Below are 16,285 nucleotides of genomic sequence, written 5' to 3' on the forward strand. Positions count from 1 at the left end.
CTGGGCCCTATAAAAGTGAGGGGCCAAGTTCAGATCTCTCTCTCTCTCCCTTCTTCGCCTGCTCGAGACCTCCGCAAGAACAGCAACCGGCAACCGTAAGTTTGAGTCCAGCGATCGCTATCTGATAAAGACTCCTAGCCATCGACCTGTAGCAGCCTTTTGAATCCCGCGGGCCAGATCCGATTGGATAAGCCATTCGTTTCCCTGATCTGGTGGGCTCTTCCTAAAGTTAAGTATTGGCCAGTAGTGATAGGTTTATTATATAGAAAGTAGGATTATTGTGTAAACATTACTTGTTGTATATGATAAATGACCGTTGATTTCAATCTTACTAAGCGGTGTGCTGACTTATTAATCATAACCTGAACTTGAACCACGTGGCGGTATCAGAAAGATACCTGGCGACTCGTGAGCAAAGGTGACGTAATCAGAGCTAATAAACTAAGGCTAAAAAGAGCAACACAGGTTATAACACTTTACAAGTTTAATAACTCAGCAAAAAGGGGGTTCTGTTTTTGTTAAATCCATGGGCCAGGTCAGGATTAGCATATTCAAACTAGGCATCCGGTTTATTTAAATATGCCCGCCCCTGCGCTGATTGGCTGGATACTGGATTTCACCCCGCCCCAGACTGGGTCGCTGATTGGCCGCCGCGCCTGTCAGTCAGACACAGATTGGCCGCCGCGCCTGTCAGTCAGGCGCTGATTGGCTGGATTGTGGCGATGATCCCGCCCCCTGCCTGACCTGGGTCGCGGATTGGCCGCCGCGCCTGTCAGTCAGGCTGATGGGGGGCGGGGCCGCGGCCTGCGCCGTTGCCAGGGCGACGCGCCGCCTGCGCCGGGCGGGCAGCCGGACGATGAGCTCCCGGGTGCAGCCTCAGCAGCAGCCGCCAGGCCGCCTCACCCCGGCCGCCGGGCCCCGCGCGCAGGGAGCCGAGCAGCTGGAGATGCGGCGGATGCCGGGCCCGGGCGGCGGCTCCTCCCCGGCCTCCTCCCGCCAGGCCTGGAGCCGGGAGAACCCGGGCTACGAGGCCGGCGACGAGGAGCTGGACATGGAGCTGGAGTGGGCGGCCCGCGGCGGCGGGGCCGGGGGCGGCGGGGAGCCCGGCCTCAGCCCCACTCCCCGGCCCGGCAGCCCGCAGCTCAGAGCGGCCCTTCCCCACAGCCTCCTGCACAGAATCAGAGGTGAGTGTCCCCCGGGGCCGGGGTGGGGGAGCGGGGCTGGGGGGTTGGGCTGGGGGGTTGGGCCGGGGTGGGGGGGCTTGGCTGGGCCGGGGTGGGGGAGCGGGGCTGGGGCCTGGGCTGGGGGGTTGGGCCGGGGTGGGGGGGCTGGGGGGTTGGGCCGGGGTGGGGGGGCTGGGGGGTTGGGCCGGGGTGGGGGGGCTGGGCCGGGGTGGGGGGGCTGGGGGGTTGGGCCGGGGTGGGGGGGCTGGGCCGGGGTGGGGGGGCTGGGGGGTTGGGCCGGGGTGGGGGGTTGGGCCGGGGTGGGGGGTTGGGCCGGGGTGGGGGGGCTGGGGGGTTGGGCCGGGGTGGGGGGGCTGGGGGGTTGGGCCGGGGTGGGGGGGCTGGGGGGTTGGGCCGGGGTGGGGGGGCTGGGGGGTTGGGCCGGGGTGGGGGGGCTGGGGGGTTGGGCCGGGGTGGGGGGGTTGGGCCGGGGTGGGGGGGCTGGGGGGTTGGGCCGGGGTGGGGGGGCTGGGGGGTTGGGCCGGGGTGGGGGGGCTGGGGGGTTGGGCCGGGGTGGGGGGGCTGGGGGGTTGGGCCGGGGTGGGGGGGCTGGGGGGTTGGGCCGGGGTGGGGGGGCTGGGCCGGGGTGGGGGGGCTGGGGGGTTGGGCCGGGGTGGGGGGGCTGGGGGGTTGGGCCGGGGTGGGGGGTTGGGCCGGGGTGGGGGGGCTGGGGGGTTGGGGCCGGGGTGGGGGGTTGGGCCGGGGTGGGGGGGCTGGGGGGTTGGGCCGGGGTGGGGGGGCTGGGGGGTTGGGCCGGGGTGGGGGGGCTGGGGGGTTGGGCCGGGGTGGGGGGGCTGGGGGGTTGGGCCGGGGTGGGGGGGTTGGGCCGGGGTGGGGGGGCTGGGGGGTTGGGCCGGGGTGGGGGGGCTGGGGGGTTGGGGCCGGGGTGGGGGGGTTGGGCCGGGGTGGGGCCGGGGTGGGGGGGTTGGGCCGGGGTGGGGGGGCTGGGGGGTTGGGCCGGGGTGGGGGGGCTGGGGGGTTGGGCCGGGGTGGGGGGGCTGGGGGGTTGGGCCGGGGTGGGGGGGCTGGGGGGTTGGGCCGGGGTGGGGGGGCTGGGGGGTTGGGCCGGGGTGGGGGGGCTGGGGGGTTGGGCCGGGGTGGGGGGGCTTGGCTGGGCCGGGGGTGGGGGAGCTGCGCTTGGCTGGGCCGGGGTTATCCATCCGCAGGTGGCTCCTCAGTGGGATTATGACCTCCAAACTGGGGAAGGACTGGGAGCTGCATTTACATAGCGCCTGTCGCAACCGCCAGACCAGGGCGACTCCCACGGTGCTTTCCAGCCAATGGGAGTGAGTTTTGAGGTGTGGCTGCGACGGGAAAGGCGGCAGCCAATTTGCACACAGGAAGATCCCACGGTGAGCTGCCGCGTGCCGGTGACCCAGGCACTCTTGTTTCGCTTCTTGGGTGTCAACCAAGTGACGGGGGTCAGGGTGAAGCTCTTTCAAATAGTGCCTGGGATCTGTTAACGCCCACGAGAGAGACCGCACAGTGGTGATCATTGCTGCCTCATAGCGTCGGATTGAATGTTTGTGGAAGGGGGAGCAATCAAGCGGGCCGCTTTGTCCTGGATGGTGTCGAGCGTCTTGAGTGTTGTTGGAGCTGCACTCATCCAGACAAGTGGAGAGTATTTCATCACACTCCTGACTTGTGTCTTGTAGATGTTGGACAGGCTTTGTGGGGTCAGGGGGTGAGTTACTCGCCGTAGGATTCCTAGCGTTTGACCTGCTCTTGTCGCCACAGTATTTATATGGCTAGTGCAGTTCAATTTCTGGTCACTGGTAACCCCCCAGAATACTGATTGTGGGGGATTCAGCGATGGTAATGCCATTGAATGTCTAGGGCGATGGTTAGATCCTCTCTCGTAGGAGATGGTCATTGCCTGGCACTTGTGTGACATGAATGTAACTTGCCACTTGTCAGCCCAAGCCTTGATATTGTCCTGGTCTTGCTGCATTTGGACATGGACTGCTTCATTATCTGAGGAGTCACAAATGGCGCTGAACATTGTGCAGTCATCCGCAAACATAGAACATTACAGCGCAGTACAGGCCCTTCGGCCCTCGATGTTGCGTCGACCTGTGAAACCACTCTAAAGCCCATCTACACTATTCCCTTATCGTCCATGTGTCTATCCAATGACCATTTGAATGCCCTTAGTGTTGGCGAGTCCACTACTGTTGCAGGCAGGGCATTCCACGCCCTTACTACTCTCTGAGTAAAGAACCTACCTCTGACATCTGTCCTATATCTATCTATCTCAATTTAAAGCTATGTCCCCTCGTGCTAGACATCACCATCTGAGGAAAAAGGCTCTCACGGTACACCCTATCCAATCCTCTGATCATCTTGTATGCCTCAATTAAGTCACCTCTTAACCTTCTTCTCTCTAATGAAAACAGCCTCAAGTCCCTCAGCCTTTCCTCATAAGATCTTCCCTCCATACCAGGCAACATTCTGGTAAATCTCCTCTGCACCCTTTCCACATCCTTCCTATCCTTCCACATCCTTCCTATAATGCGGCGACCAGAATTGCACGCAATACTCCAAATGCGGCCGCACCAGAGTTTTGTACAGCTGCAACGTGACCTCATGGCTCCGAAACTCAATCCCTCTACCAATAAAAGCTAACACACCGTAGTCCTTCTTAACAACCCTCTCAACCTTGGTGGCAACTTTCAGGGATCTATGTACATGGACACCGAGATCTCTCTGCTCATCCACACTGCCAAGAATCTTACCATTAGCCCAGTACTCTGTCTTTTTGTTATTCCTTCCAAAATGAATCACCTCACACTTTTCTGCATGAAACTCCATTTGCCACCTCTCAGCCCAGCGCTGCAGCTTATCTATGTCCCTCTGTAACTTGTAACATCCTTCCGCACTGCCAACAACTCCACCAATTTAGTGTCATCTGCAAATTTACTCACCCATCCTTCTACGCCCTCCTCCTGGATGACATATTGGCGAGGACAATAGATGAGGGTGAGACTGAACCTGAGTGTCAGCACCTTCAGGGGAGCAGAATTGGGGAGAAACAGGATGTGGATATTGGAATGAATTAGTGTTACAATGAGAATGTGTGGGGTCAGAGATTTATAGTTTGAGAGGGAGATGAATATTTTATGCCAACTAGAATTGACAGTTTTCTACCCTTTACTTAGAATGATTTAATAGGGTGCATATGCAGACAGGAACCACAAACCAAACATCAAGTCACGATTTGATGGAGTCATTCAATTCAAGAGGACCTGGATATTATTGGCCTTTGTGGAAGGTGAAATGTTTGTCTGTTGTATCTGTGGTAAAGGCTTCAGCTGTGAGTCTGTGGCTTCAACAAATCATCCAGCTTAGTGATGGACAACTGTAATCCGACTGGAACTGAACAATATCGTTTTTTAAAGTATTTTATTCCACAAACTTTCAAAATTTTTACAGTTTACTACAACCCCACAAACACCCTAACCCACCAAGGCCCAGGTTGTCCCCCTCTCCCCAATCCCCCCCTCAGCAATCACCTGTAACCAACTGCGCAAATTACTAATTCAACAAACCCCAACAAGTGTAGAACACTCCCTTTAGAGCAAATTTCACTTTTTTCAGGGTCAAAAACTCCAACAGGTCTCCCCACCATTCCAAGGCACAGGTTGGAGAAGCTAACATCCACCCCAACAAGCCCCACCTGTGAGTGAAGGCCAAAACTCCTGCCCCAGCACCCGCCTACAGCTCCGACCAGTCCGACACCCTGAATATGGTTTCTAGGGGACCGGGCTCCATGTCCACACGTAGAACCCCCTAAATGGTGCTGAACACCATCCTCCAAAACCTCTCCAGCTTCGGGCAGGACCAAACCATATGCACATGGTCCGCAGGACACCTCCCACATCGCTCACAGACATCCTCCACCTCTTCAAACAGTCAGCTCATCCTAGATTTTGTAAGGTGCGCCATATACACTATCTTCAGCTGTAAAGGCCCCAGCATTGCGCATGAAGCCAAGGCATTTACCCTCAGCAACAAGTCCCCACTTCTGACCTTATGATGGAAGGGAGGCCATTGCTGAAGCAACTGAAGATGGTTGGGCCTAGGACACTACCCTGAGGAACTCTAGCTGTGATGTCCTGCAGTTGAGATGATTGACCGCCAACCACCACAACCATCTTCCTTTGTGCCAGGTATGACTCCAACCAGCGGAGAGTTTCCTTCTGATTCCCTTAACTCCAGTGTTGATAGAGCCCTTGATGCCATACTCTGTCAAATGCTGCCTTGATGTAAATGGAAGTTACTCTAACCTCTCTTTTGGAGTTCAGCTCCTTTGTCTTTGTTTGAACCAATGCTGTAATGAGGTCAGGAGCTGAGTGACCCTGGTGGAACCGAAACTGTGTGTCAATGAGCAGGTTATTGCTGACTAAGTGTCGCTTGATAGCACTGTTGACGACTCCTTCCATCACTTTGCTGATGATCGAGAGTAGACTGATGGGGCGGTAATTGGCCAGGTTAGATTTGTCCTGCTTTTGTACTGGGCAATTTTCCACATTGCCGGGTAGATTCCAGTGTTGTAGCTTTGCTCGGGGCAAATTCTGAAGTACAAGACTTCAGTATTATTGCTGGAATATTGTCAGGGCTCATAGCCTTTGCAGTATCCAGTGCCTTAGCCGTTTGAAGGTCGGGCAGTGGATGTGGTGTATATGAATTTCAGTAAGGCATTTGATAAGGTTCCCCATGGTAGGCTCATTCAGAAAGTTAGGGGCCATGGGATACATGGGGCTGTCTGGATACAGAATTGGCTGGCCAAAAGAAGACAGCGAGTGGGAGTGGATGGAAAGTATTCCGCCTGGAGGTCAGTGACCAGTGGTGTCCCGGATCTGTTCTGGGACCTCTGCTCTTAGTGGTTTCTATAAATGACTTGGATGAGGAAGTGGAAGGGTGGGTTAGTAAGTTTGCCGATGACACAAAGGTTGGGGGAGTTGAGATAGTGTTGAGGGTTGTTGCAGGTTACAATAGGACATTGACAGGATGCAGAGCTGGGCTGAGAAATGGCAGGTGGAGTTCAACCTTGATAAATGTGAAGTGATTCATTTTGGAAGGTCGAATTTGAATGCTGAATACAGGGTTAAAGGCAGGATTCTTGGAAGTGTGGAGGAACGGAGGGATCTTGGGGTCCACGTACATAGATCCCTCAAAGTTGCCACCAGGTTGATAGGGTTGTTAAGAAGGCGTATGGTGTGTTGACTTTCATTAACAGGGGAATTGAGTTTAAGAGCTGCGAGGTTTTGCTGCAGCTTTATAAAGCCCTAGGTTGATAACTCATTTTTCGGTATGCGTGATGGCATGCTCTCCTGCACTCTTCATTGAACTAGGGTTGATCCCTGGTCGCCTCATTATAGGAAGGCTGTGGATGCTTTGGAAAGGGTACAAAGGAGATTTACCAGGATGCTGCCTGGACTGGAGGGCAGGTCTTATGAAGAAAGGTTGAGGGAGCGAGGGCTTTTCTCACTGGAGAGAAGAAGGCAGAGAGGTGACGATAGAGGTGTACAAGGTGATGAGAGTCATGGATAGAGTGGATCGGCAGAGACTTTTCCCCAGTGTGGAAATGGTTGTCACAAGGGGACATCATTTTAAGGTGATTGGAGGCAGGTATAGGGGAGATGTCAGAGTGTTCTTTACACAGAGAGTGGTGTGTGGAATGCACGGCCAGCAGAGGTGGTGGAATCAGAGTCATTAGGGACATTTAAGCGACTCTTTGACAGGCACATTGACAGCAGTAAATTGAAGGGGTATAGGTTAGGTTGATCTTCGATTAGGATAAATGGTCGGCACAACATCGTGGGCTGAAGGGCCTGTGCTGTACTGTTCTATGATCCTTGATATCAGATGGAGTGAATCGGATTGGCTGAAGACTGACATCTGATGCTGGGGACCTCTGGAGGAGACCCAGATGGATCATCCACTCGGCACTTCTGGCTGAAGATTGTTGCGAATGCTTCAGTCTTGTCTTTTGCACAGATATGCAGGGGCCCCTCATCATTGAGGATGGGGATATTTGTAGAGCCACCTCCAGTGAGTTGTTTAATTGTCTGCCACAATTGTCTGCATGGTAGCACAAGTGGCTAGCACTGAGGCTTCACAGCGGCAAGGTCCCAGGTTCGATTCTCCGCTGGGTCACTGTGCGGAGCCTGCACTTTCTCCCTGTGTCTGCGTGGGTTTCCTCCGGGTGCTCCGGTTTCCTCCCCCAGTCCAAAGACGTGCAGGTTAGGTGGATTGGCCATACTAAATTGCCCTTAGTGTGCAAAAAACGGTTAGGAGAGGTTACGGGGATAGGATGGAAGTGAGGGCTTAAGTGGGTCGGTGCAGACTCGATCGGCCAAATGGCCTCCTTGTGCACTGCATGTTCTATGTCTATGTTAATTCAAGACGGTGTGTGGCAGGACTGCAGATCTTAGATTAGATCCATTAGCTGTGGATCGCTTAGCTTTGTCTATTCTGTGTGGCCCACAAGTAGTCCTGTGATGTAGCATCACAAGGTTGATAACTCATTTTTCGGTACGCCTGATGGCATGCTCTGCTGCACTCTTCATTGAACTAGGGTTGATCCCTGGCTTGGTGGTAATGGTAGCGTGGGAAATATACTACGCCATGAGTTTACAGATTGTGGTTGGCCAAGTCTGTTATTGCTGATGTCCCATAGCACCTCATAGAACGTTTACAGCATCGAAAGAGGCCACTCAGCCCATCGTCTATGTACCGGATGAAAAAGGAGCCACTTTGCCTCATCCCACTTTCCAACATTGTAACCGTCGCCCTGCAGTTACAGCTCTTGTCGTGTACATTCAGTCACTTGAAATGTGTTGAGGGCTTCTTCCTCCATTGCCCCTTCAGGCAGTGAGTTCCAGACCTTCATAACCCTCTGGGTGAAAGATTGTTTCTCATCTCCCCACTAATCTTTCTACCAATCACATTAAATCTACCCCACTCATCATTGACCTCTCGCCTTAAAGTAAAGAGACCTTTCTCACACACTCAGACCCATCACCACTTGTGTACATCTCAATTAAATGAATGCCCAGTCTTGAGTTGCTAGATCTGTTCAAAGTCTACCCCATTTAGCACGGTGGTAGTGCCACACAACACAATGGAGGGTATCCTCAATGTGAAGACGGGACTTTGTTTCCTCAAGGACTGTGTGGTGGTCAGTTCTACCTATACTGTCATGGACAGATGCATCTGCAGCAGCAGGTTGGTGAGGATGAGGTCAAGTATGTTTTTCCCTCTTGTTGGTTCCCTCACCACCTGCTGCAGTCCCAGTCTAGCAGCTATGTCCTTTAGGACCTGTCCAGCTTGGTCTGTGGTGGTACTACTGAGCCACTCTTGGCGATGGACATTGAAGTCCCCCCCACCCAGAGCACATTCTGTGCCCTTGAAGGTTGACAGAGTCGAAGGCCTTTGTGAGATCGAATAAGGCCATGTACAGAGGTTGATGCTGCTCCCTGCACTTTTCCTGGATTTGTCGCGTGCTGAAGATCATGTCCGTTGAGCCTCTTGATGGATGAAAACCGCACTGAGACTTGGGCTGGAGGTCTTCAGCCACTGGGAGGAGGGGGTTGAGGAATATTCCTGTGGGCGGAGAGCAGGGAGATCTGTCTGAAATTTCCACAGTTGGACCTGTCTGCTTTCTTGAAGATGGTCGCAATTAAGGCATCATCTAGTATGTTCTCTTCCTTCCAGACGAGGACGATGAGGTTGTCGGTTCTTGTCAAGAGTGCATCTCTGTCGCATTTTAGTAATTCTGCGGGGATTCCATCTGCGCCCCAGGCCTTGTTGCTCTTCAGCTTTTGGATGGCTTTTTCGACCTTGCGGTGAGCTGGGGTTGCGCTGATATGGCAGGTAGCGTATTGTGGATGGTGTCAAGGACGCTTGTGTCGAAGGCTGTGTCCTGGTTGAGGAGGTCCTCTCATTGCTCTCTCTGTCTTTGACACCTACCTTGCACATCTTTGGGTTGTGGGGGTGAGACCCATCCAAATATGGGGAGAATGTGCAAACTCCAGACGGACAGTGACCCAGAGCCGGGATTGAATCTGAGACCTCGGTGCCCTGAGGCAGCAGTGCTAGCCACTGCGCCACCGTGCCACCCCTCTGGTGGCTTTTCAGGCGTTCTGCGGCTCTGGATCATAGGTTGTTGCCAGGTTCGCTGTCAGGCTCTAGGTGAGTGGCTCTTCTCGGCGTCTTTGAGTCCAGCAACATTGAGTCTCCTGCAGCAGTTTTTTCTGCCTGTGTTGGTTTGGGGCCAGGGTGGTGGAGATGGACGAGCGGATTAGTCGTTGTTCAGTCCAGCAGTCATCTGTTCCCGTTGTGGCGGGGGTGATGCGGACGTTTTTGCTGTCCCTTGCCTGGAAGATGATATAGTCTATTAGGTGGCAGTGCTTGGAGCAGGAGTGTTGCCGTGAGGCCTTCTGCTTGTCCCTCTGGCGGAACAGGGTGTTTATGATGACTGGGGCATGTTTTGTCAAATATGTTAGGAGGAGGGCTCCGTTGGCGATTGTTTTCCCAATGCCTTCCCTACCGAACACGCCTTTCCAAAGGTTTATGTCCTTCCCGACACTAGCATTGAACTCGGCGAGGAGAATCGGTTCACCTCCCTTTGGAATGCAGGGCAGCGTTTCATCGAGGCTGGAGCAGAATGCCTCTTTTGTCTCGTCTGTTGCATCTAAGATTGGGCCGTAGACACCGACGGCTGTATGGTACTGTTTCTGGTCCTGGGTGAGCCATAGCGTCATGAATCGTTCGCTCACCCTGCAGGGGGCTTCTTTGTGACGTCCGACGAACTCATTTGTTTACGGTGAAGCATACCCCATAGAGCCGGCGTTCTTCTGGTTTGCCTTTCCACCCAGTTTTGCACCTGAGAAATTTTAAAACATGGATAAAGTTGTAACTTGCACAGCACTTTCCCCATTGGACCTGATTTTTCAAATATAGTTGGTCACACCTGTTGATTAACGCAGTACATAAGTGTGATCTTGAGTACCCAATTATTATTTTTCCAATTAAGGGGCAATTTAGCGTGGCCAATCCACCAGCCTGCACATCTTTGGGTTGTGGGGGCGAAACCCACGCAAACACGGGGAGAATGTGCAAACTCCACACGGACAGTGACCCAGAGCCAGGCTCGAACCTGGGACCTCAGCACCGTGAGGCAGCAGCGCTGACCACTGCGCCACTGTGCTGCCCACTAAGTGGGATCTTAAGTGTATATATTAATACAATTTAAAATTAAATTTGATATCGTGCTGTGTTGCTTTAAGAGTTTTAATCTAGAATCAAAATTCACTGTTCGCAGTGTTAGCTATGAAGATTGTCACAAACATGCACATTAACATTGTTGCAGTTAGGAAATCAAGAAATAGTTGACAATCTGATTGTGAATTGTATATCAAAGCTGTGCTGTAGGTTTATGGGGTAAAATTCTTCAGTATGTTCAGTTCCAAGCAATGAATCTAGAAACATGATCATTTGTGCCTGGTTTCTTATTGTGCCTTGTGTCTCATAATGTCCCAAGGCACTTTGTATAATACAATAAGCTACTTTAAACTGCAATCACTCCTTGTTTTGTAGTTGTAGACGACAGCCATTCTGCACATAGCACAGTGCCATAAACAAACAAGATTAATGACTAGTTAATCTGTTTTATATGGTGACCGTTAGAGTAAAGAATGTTGGCCAGTACACTGGGAAAGTCTGAATCGACAGACTGGACCCCAGATTAACTCCTAAATGCAAAGGACTGCAGCACCTCATCTGTTTGAGACGATGATGTGTTCTGAGCGGTCAAACAGAATTCCCACGTGTGGATTTGTTAGTAGCTTGCTTTGGGGACTCTTCTGCACAGTGATGGGGTTCTATACCCGTCAGAAACCTGGATATTGAATTAGAGATTTGTTGTCTTTAGATTAAAAGTTATAGCTTTGAGCTCCCATGGTCTGATTATATAATGTAGGCTGCTTCAGCGTAGAGAAGAAAGATTGCTCCATCGATGAGCAAGATTTTTCAGTAGCTAGCCACTCGGCGAGCCTGAATTTAAAAGGTCATGGGGTGATTTGATCAAAGCGATATTAAGGGGAACAGATAGGATAGCGAGAAAGAAACATCCTGCTGTTGGGATGTCCAAGACTAGGGGCATAGTCTAAGCACTGATGACGCTGAAGCATAAAAGAGAGGTCGCAAATACCTACAGCTACTTGAAAATGAAAAAAATGATGTGTTTTGCTATCGCCTATCACGCATGCAGAGATGAATGTGAGAAACCCATTAATCACCTCGTACTCGGGTTGTTCATGTACAATAATGCCATCTGTGTTCAAGAATCTTCCACAATTCTAGCTGCTATTTGTTTCAAAGATTCACGTACATAACAGCAAAAAGAATTGTTCTTCCCACTCAAGTCTCCAATGTTGCTTGACATAGGGCAGCAGATGCTGTTTTTGTAACCTGGTATACAAGTTGATTCCAGCACTTTGTATTTGACTGTGTTGGTCTTTGTTTGGTGAGATGATTTTGTTCCTAAGGCATCTAAATTCCATACAGTTCCATGAATCCAAGGGGCACTGTTGCAATATTTGTGTGGGAAGTACTTTTGCAATAAATGTACTAGCCATGATCTGACATCAGTTTCTGATAAATCATGATGTAATGTGGCATTCTGATGCAGCGGTGTACAGCTTTACCTTTCGGTCATGGTCTCTCCTGCAGAAACGTGGAAACAGCCACAATTGTTACATCTAATTTTTGTGCCAAAAAATCATGCATTAAGGTTTCAAATTCCCACCCAAGAATTTATCTTTACAGCTGAACATTTCAAATATTAGCGCAACAGTGATTTCTGCTGATTTCTCTCTGGTGTTTACAGTGGGAATAGTTCAGACTTTCCACTTGATCTGCATTTCAAGTTTTTGCAGTGTGTTTTCATGAGAACTAGACATTTTGCCGAACTTCTGGAGAAAAGCTTCAGATGCTGGGAGATGTTCCAAATCTATACAATGCAGCGTAATGAATACGATGGAAAGTGAGAGCCCTGAAATGTAGGATAAAGCTGGATTGTGTACAAAAGACCAGACTGGCATTTATATGTAAGGAAAATGTGGAGACAAATTTAGCGGGCAGTTGGATTCTTTTGAGTGCTAATATATTAAAATTTGTAGTTTTAATGAACCCAAACGTCTAACAATCATTGTCAAACTGTTAGGTCATCATAGAATTCACATCTGCTATTAGAATCATAGAATTTACAGGGCAGAATGAGGCCATTCGGCCCATCGAGTCTACACCGGCAGTTGGAAAGAGCCCCCTACTTAAGCCCATGCCTCCACCCTATCCCCATAACCCAGTAACTCCACCTAACCTTTTTGGACATTAAGGGGCAATTTAGCGTGGCCAATCCACCCAACCTGCGCACCTTTGGACGTGGGAGGAAACGGGAGCACCCGGAGGAAACCCACGCAGACACGGGGCGAAAGTGCAAAGTCCACACAGACAGTCACCCGAGGTTGGAATTGAACCCGGGTCCCTGGAGCTGTGAGGCAGCAGTGGTAACCACTATGCTACCATGCTGCATGTATTAGATATGCATTTGGCTCCAGAAAAGAGGGTTAGTCTGTCTAGCTGGGATTGAGATCTGCTGATGTAAACTTGTGCTTAGATTTGTGTCATCGCTCCATTGCTAAGTCCCTAACACAGCTGTGTAACTGGTCACTTAATACCAGAGGATTATATTAGATCTTCATCTTTGCCCTAAATAAAATTAGAAACTTGCAAAAAATCCCTATAAAGTATTTTTGGTCATTAAAATAAGAACAACCCCTCTTGATAAGCAATGACAGTTTGTTGGGTTTACAAGAGTTGGTCAAAGCATTTTCATTCCGTTCTATTCCCCTGATTGTTTTATCATATGGAAGGATGTGGCCTCTACTCCAAGCATCCTGCAATCTCCTATCTGCCACCCACAAAGTGATGCAAGTGGCTTATTACCAACCATGGACGCAATTTAATAGGAATATCATAACTCCAAAGGTTAATAGTTATAGTTTTAAACATTAGCAGTGAATTTCTGTGCCCTGCTCTATCGCTTCCTTGGTAATACAAAGTGTGGAATGAATCAGAATCATTACTGTGTTGAGATCATTTGGCCCATCATTTCGGCACTGGCTCTGCAAACGAACATCATGACTTGGTGCCACTCCCCTGCCTTTTCCCCGTAACCCTGCACACTGTTTCCATTCAAGTAATAATTTAACGCCCTCTTGAATGCCCCAATTGAACCTGCCTCCACCACACTTCCAGGCAGTGCCTTCCAGACCCAAACCACTCGCTGTGTAAAAAAGTTATTCCTCACAACATATTTGCTGCTTTTGCAAATCATTTAAATCTGTGCCCCCTCGTTCTCTATCTTTTTATGAGCAGGAACAGTTTCCCCCGTTCTGCTGTCAACATTTTGAACATCTCCATCAAATTCACTCTTCCCCGTATTCTCTCCAAGGAGAACAGTCCCAACCTCTCGAATCTATCCTCATAACTGAAGTTTCTCATCCCTGGAACCATTCCTGCAAACCTCCTACACTCTCCAATGCATTCACATTCTTCCTGTATTGTGATGCCTGGAACTGTGCACAATATTCCAACTGAGGCATAACTGGTGTAAGTTCAGTATAACCCCCTTGCTCTTGTAATCTGTGCCCTTATTAATAAAGCCCAGAATATTATCGGCTTTATTAACTACTCTCCACCTGTCCTGCCACCTTCAATGATCTGTGCACATGTACACCCAGGTCCCTCTATACCTGCACCCCTTTATTTTATATTGTCTCCATGTTTTTCCAAAATGCATCACCTCACACTTCTCCACATCATAGAACATTACAGCGCAGGACAGGCCCTTCGGCCCTCGATGTTGCGCCGACCTGTGAAACCACTCTAAAGCCCATCTACACTATTCCCTTATCATCCATATGTCTATCCAATGACCATTTGAATGCCCTTAGTGTTGGCGAGTCCACTACTGTTGCAGGCAGGACATTCCACGCCCTTACTACTCTCTGAGTAAAGAACCTACCTCTGACATCTGTCCTATATCTATCTCCCCTCAATTTAAAGCTATGTCCCCTCGTGCTGGACATCACCATCCGAGGAAAAAGGCTCTCACTGTCCACCCTATCCAATCCTCTGATCATCTTGTATGCCTCAATTAAGTCACTTCTTAACCTTCTTCTCTCTAACGAAAACAGCCTCAAGTCCCTCAACCTTTCCTCATAAGATCTTCCCATCATACCAGGCAACATTCTGGTAAATCTCCTCTACACCCTTTCCAATGCTTCCACATCCTTCCTATAATGCGGCGACCAGAATTGCACGCAATACTCCAAATGCGGCCGCACCAGAGTTTTGTACAGCTGCAACATGACCTCATGGCTCTGAAACTCAATCCCTCTACCAATAAAAGATAACACACCATTGGCCTTCTTAACAACCCTCTCAACCTGGGTGGCAACTTTCAGGGATCTATGTACATGGACACCGAGATATCTCTGCTCATCCACACTGCGAACAATCTTACCATTAGCCCAGTACTCAGTCTTCCTGTTATTCCTTCCAAAATGAATCACCTCACACTTTTCTGCATTAAACTCCATCTGCCACCTCTCAGCCCAGCGCTGCAGCTTATCTATGTCCCTCTGTAACTTGTAACATCCTTCCGCACTGTCCACAACTCCACCGACTTTAGTGTCATCTGCAAATTTACTCACCCATCCTTCTACGCCCTCCTCCAGGTCATTTATAAAAATGACAAACAGCAGTGGCCCCAAAACACATCCTTGTGGTACATCACTAGTAACTGGACTCCAGTCTGAACATTTCCCATCAACCACCACCCTTTGTCTTCTTCCAGCGAGCCAATTTCTGATTCAAACTGCTAAATCACCCTGAATCCCATGCCTCCGTATTTTCTGCAGTAGCCTACCATGGGAAACCTTATCAAACGCTTTACTCAAATCCATATACACCACATCAACTGCTTTACCCTCATCCACCTGTTTGGTCACCTTCTCAAAGAACTCAATAAGGTTTGTGAGGCACGACCTACCCTTCACAAAACCGTGTTGACTATCTCTAATCAAATTATTCCTTTCCAGATGATTATACATCCTATCTCTTATAAACCTTTCCAATATTTTGCCCACAGCAGAAGTAAGGCTCACTGGTCTATAGTTACCGGGGTTGTCTCTACTCCCCTTCTTGAACAAGGGGACAACATTTGCTATCCTCCAGTCTTCTGGCACTATTCCTGTAGACAAAGATGACTTAAAGATCAAAGCCAAAGGCTCAGCAATCTCCTCCCTAGCTTCCCAGTGAATCCTAAGATAAATCCCATCCGGCCCAGGGGACTTATCTATTTTCACACTTTCCAGAATTGCTAACACCTCCTCCTTATGAACCTCAAGCCCTTCTAGTCTAGTAGCCTGAATCTCAGTATTCTCCTCGACAACATTGTCTTTTTCCTGTGTGAATACTGACGAAAAATATTCATTTAGCACCTCTCCTACCTCCTTGGACTCCACGCACAACTTCCCGCTACTGTCCTTGACTGACCCAACTCTTACCCTAGTCATTCTTTTATTCCTGACATATCTATAGAAAGCTTTAGGGTTATCCTTGATCCTACCTGCCAAAGGCTTCTCATGTCCCCTCCTGGCTCTTCTTAGCTCTCTCTTTAGGTCCTTCCTAGCTAACTTGTAACTCTCGAGCACCCTAACTGAACCTTCATGTCTCATCTTTATATAAGCCTCCTTCTTCCTCTTGACAAGTGTTTCGATTGCTTTAGTAAACCACGGTTCCCTTGCTCGACCACTTCCTCCCTGCCTGACAGGTACATACTTATCAAGGACATGCCGTAGCTGTTCCTCGAACAAACTCCACATTTCCATTGTGCCCATCCCCTGCAGTTTTCCTCTCCATCCGATGCATCCTAAGTCTTGCCTCATCGCATCATAATTGCCTTTCCCCTAGATATAACTCTTGCCCTG

At 50.3% G+C, this 16,285-nt stretch overlaps 1 protein-coding gene across 3 annotated transcripts in view; it reads left to right on the forward strand.

Moving 5' to 3' along the window:
* The first annotated feature begins 811 nt into the window (after positions 1–811).
* Positions 812–16,285, forward strand: part of pkd2 (polycystic kidney disease 2) — a 75,404-nt gene continuing 59,930 nt past the window's right edge. For 2 of the 3 annotated variants that reach the window (XM_072495225.1, XM_072495224.1), the window contains exon 1: positions 812–1,184. In XM_072495225.1, the coding sequence (XP_072351326.1) occupies positions 857–1,184 (328 nt within the window). In that variant the 5' untranslated portion in view covers positions 812–856. The remainder of the gene's footprint in view (positions 1,185–16,285) is intronic. The other variant, XM_072495223.1, reaches the window with a different exon arrangement.

This window comes from Scyliorhinus torazame, chromosome 3 (genome assembly GCF_047496885.1).
Source record: "Scyliorhinus torazame isolate Kashiwa2021f chromosome 3, sScyTor2.1, whole genome shotgun sequence".
Taxonomy (NCBI): Eukaryota; Metazoa; Chordata; class Chondrichthyes; order Carcharhiniformes; family Scyliorhinidae; genus Scyliorhinus; species Scyliorhinus torazame.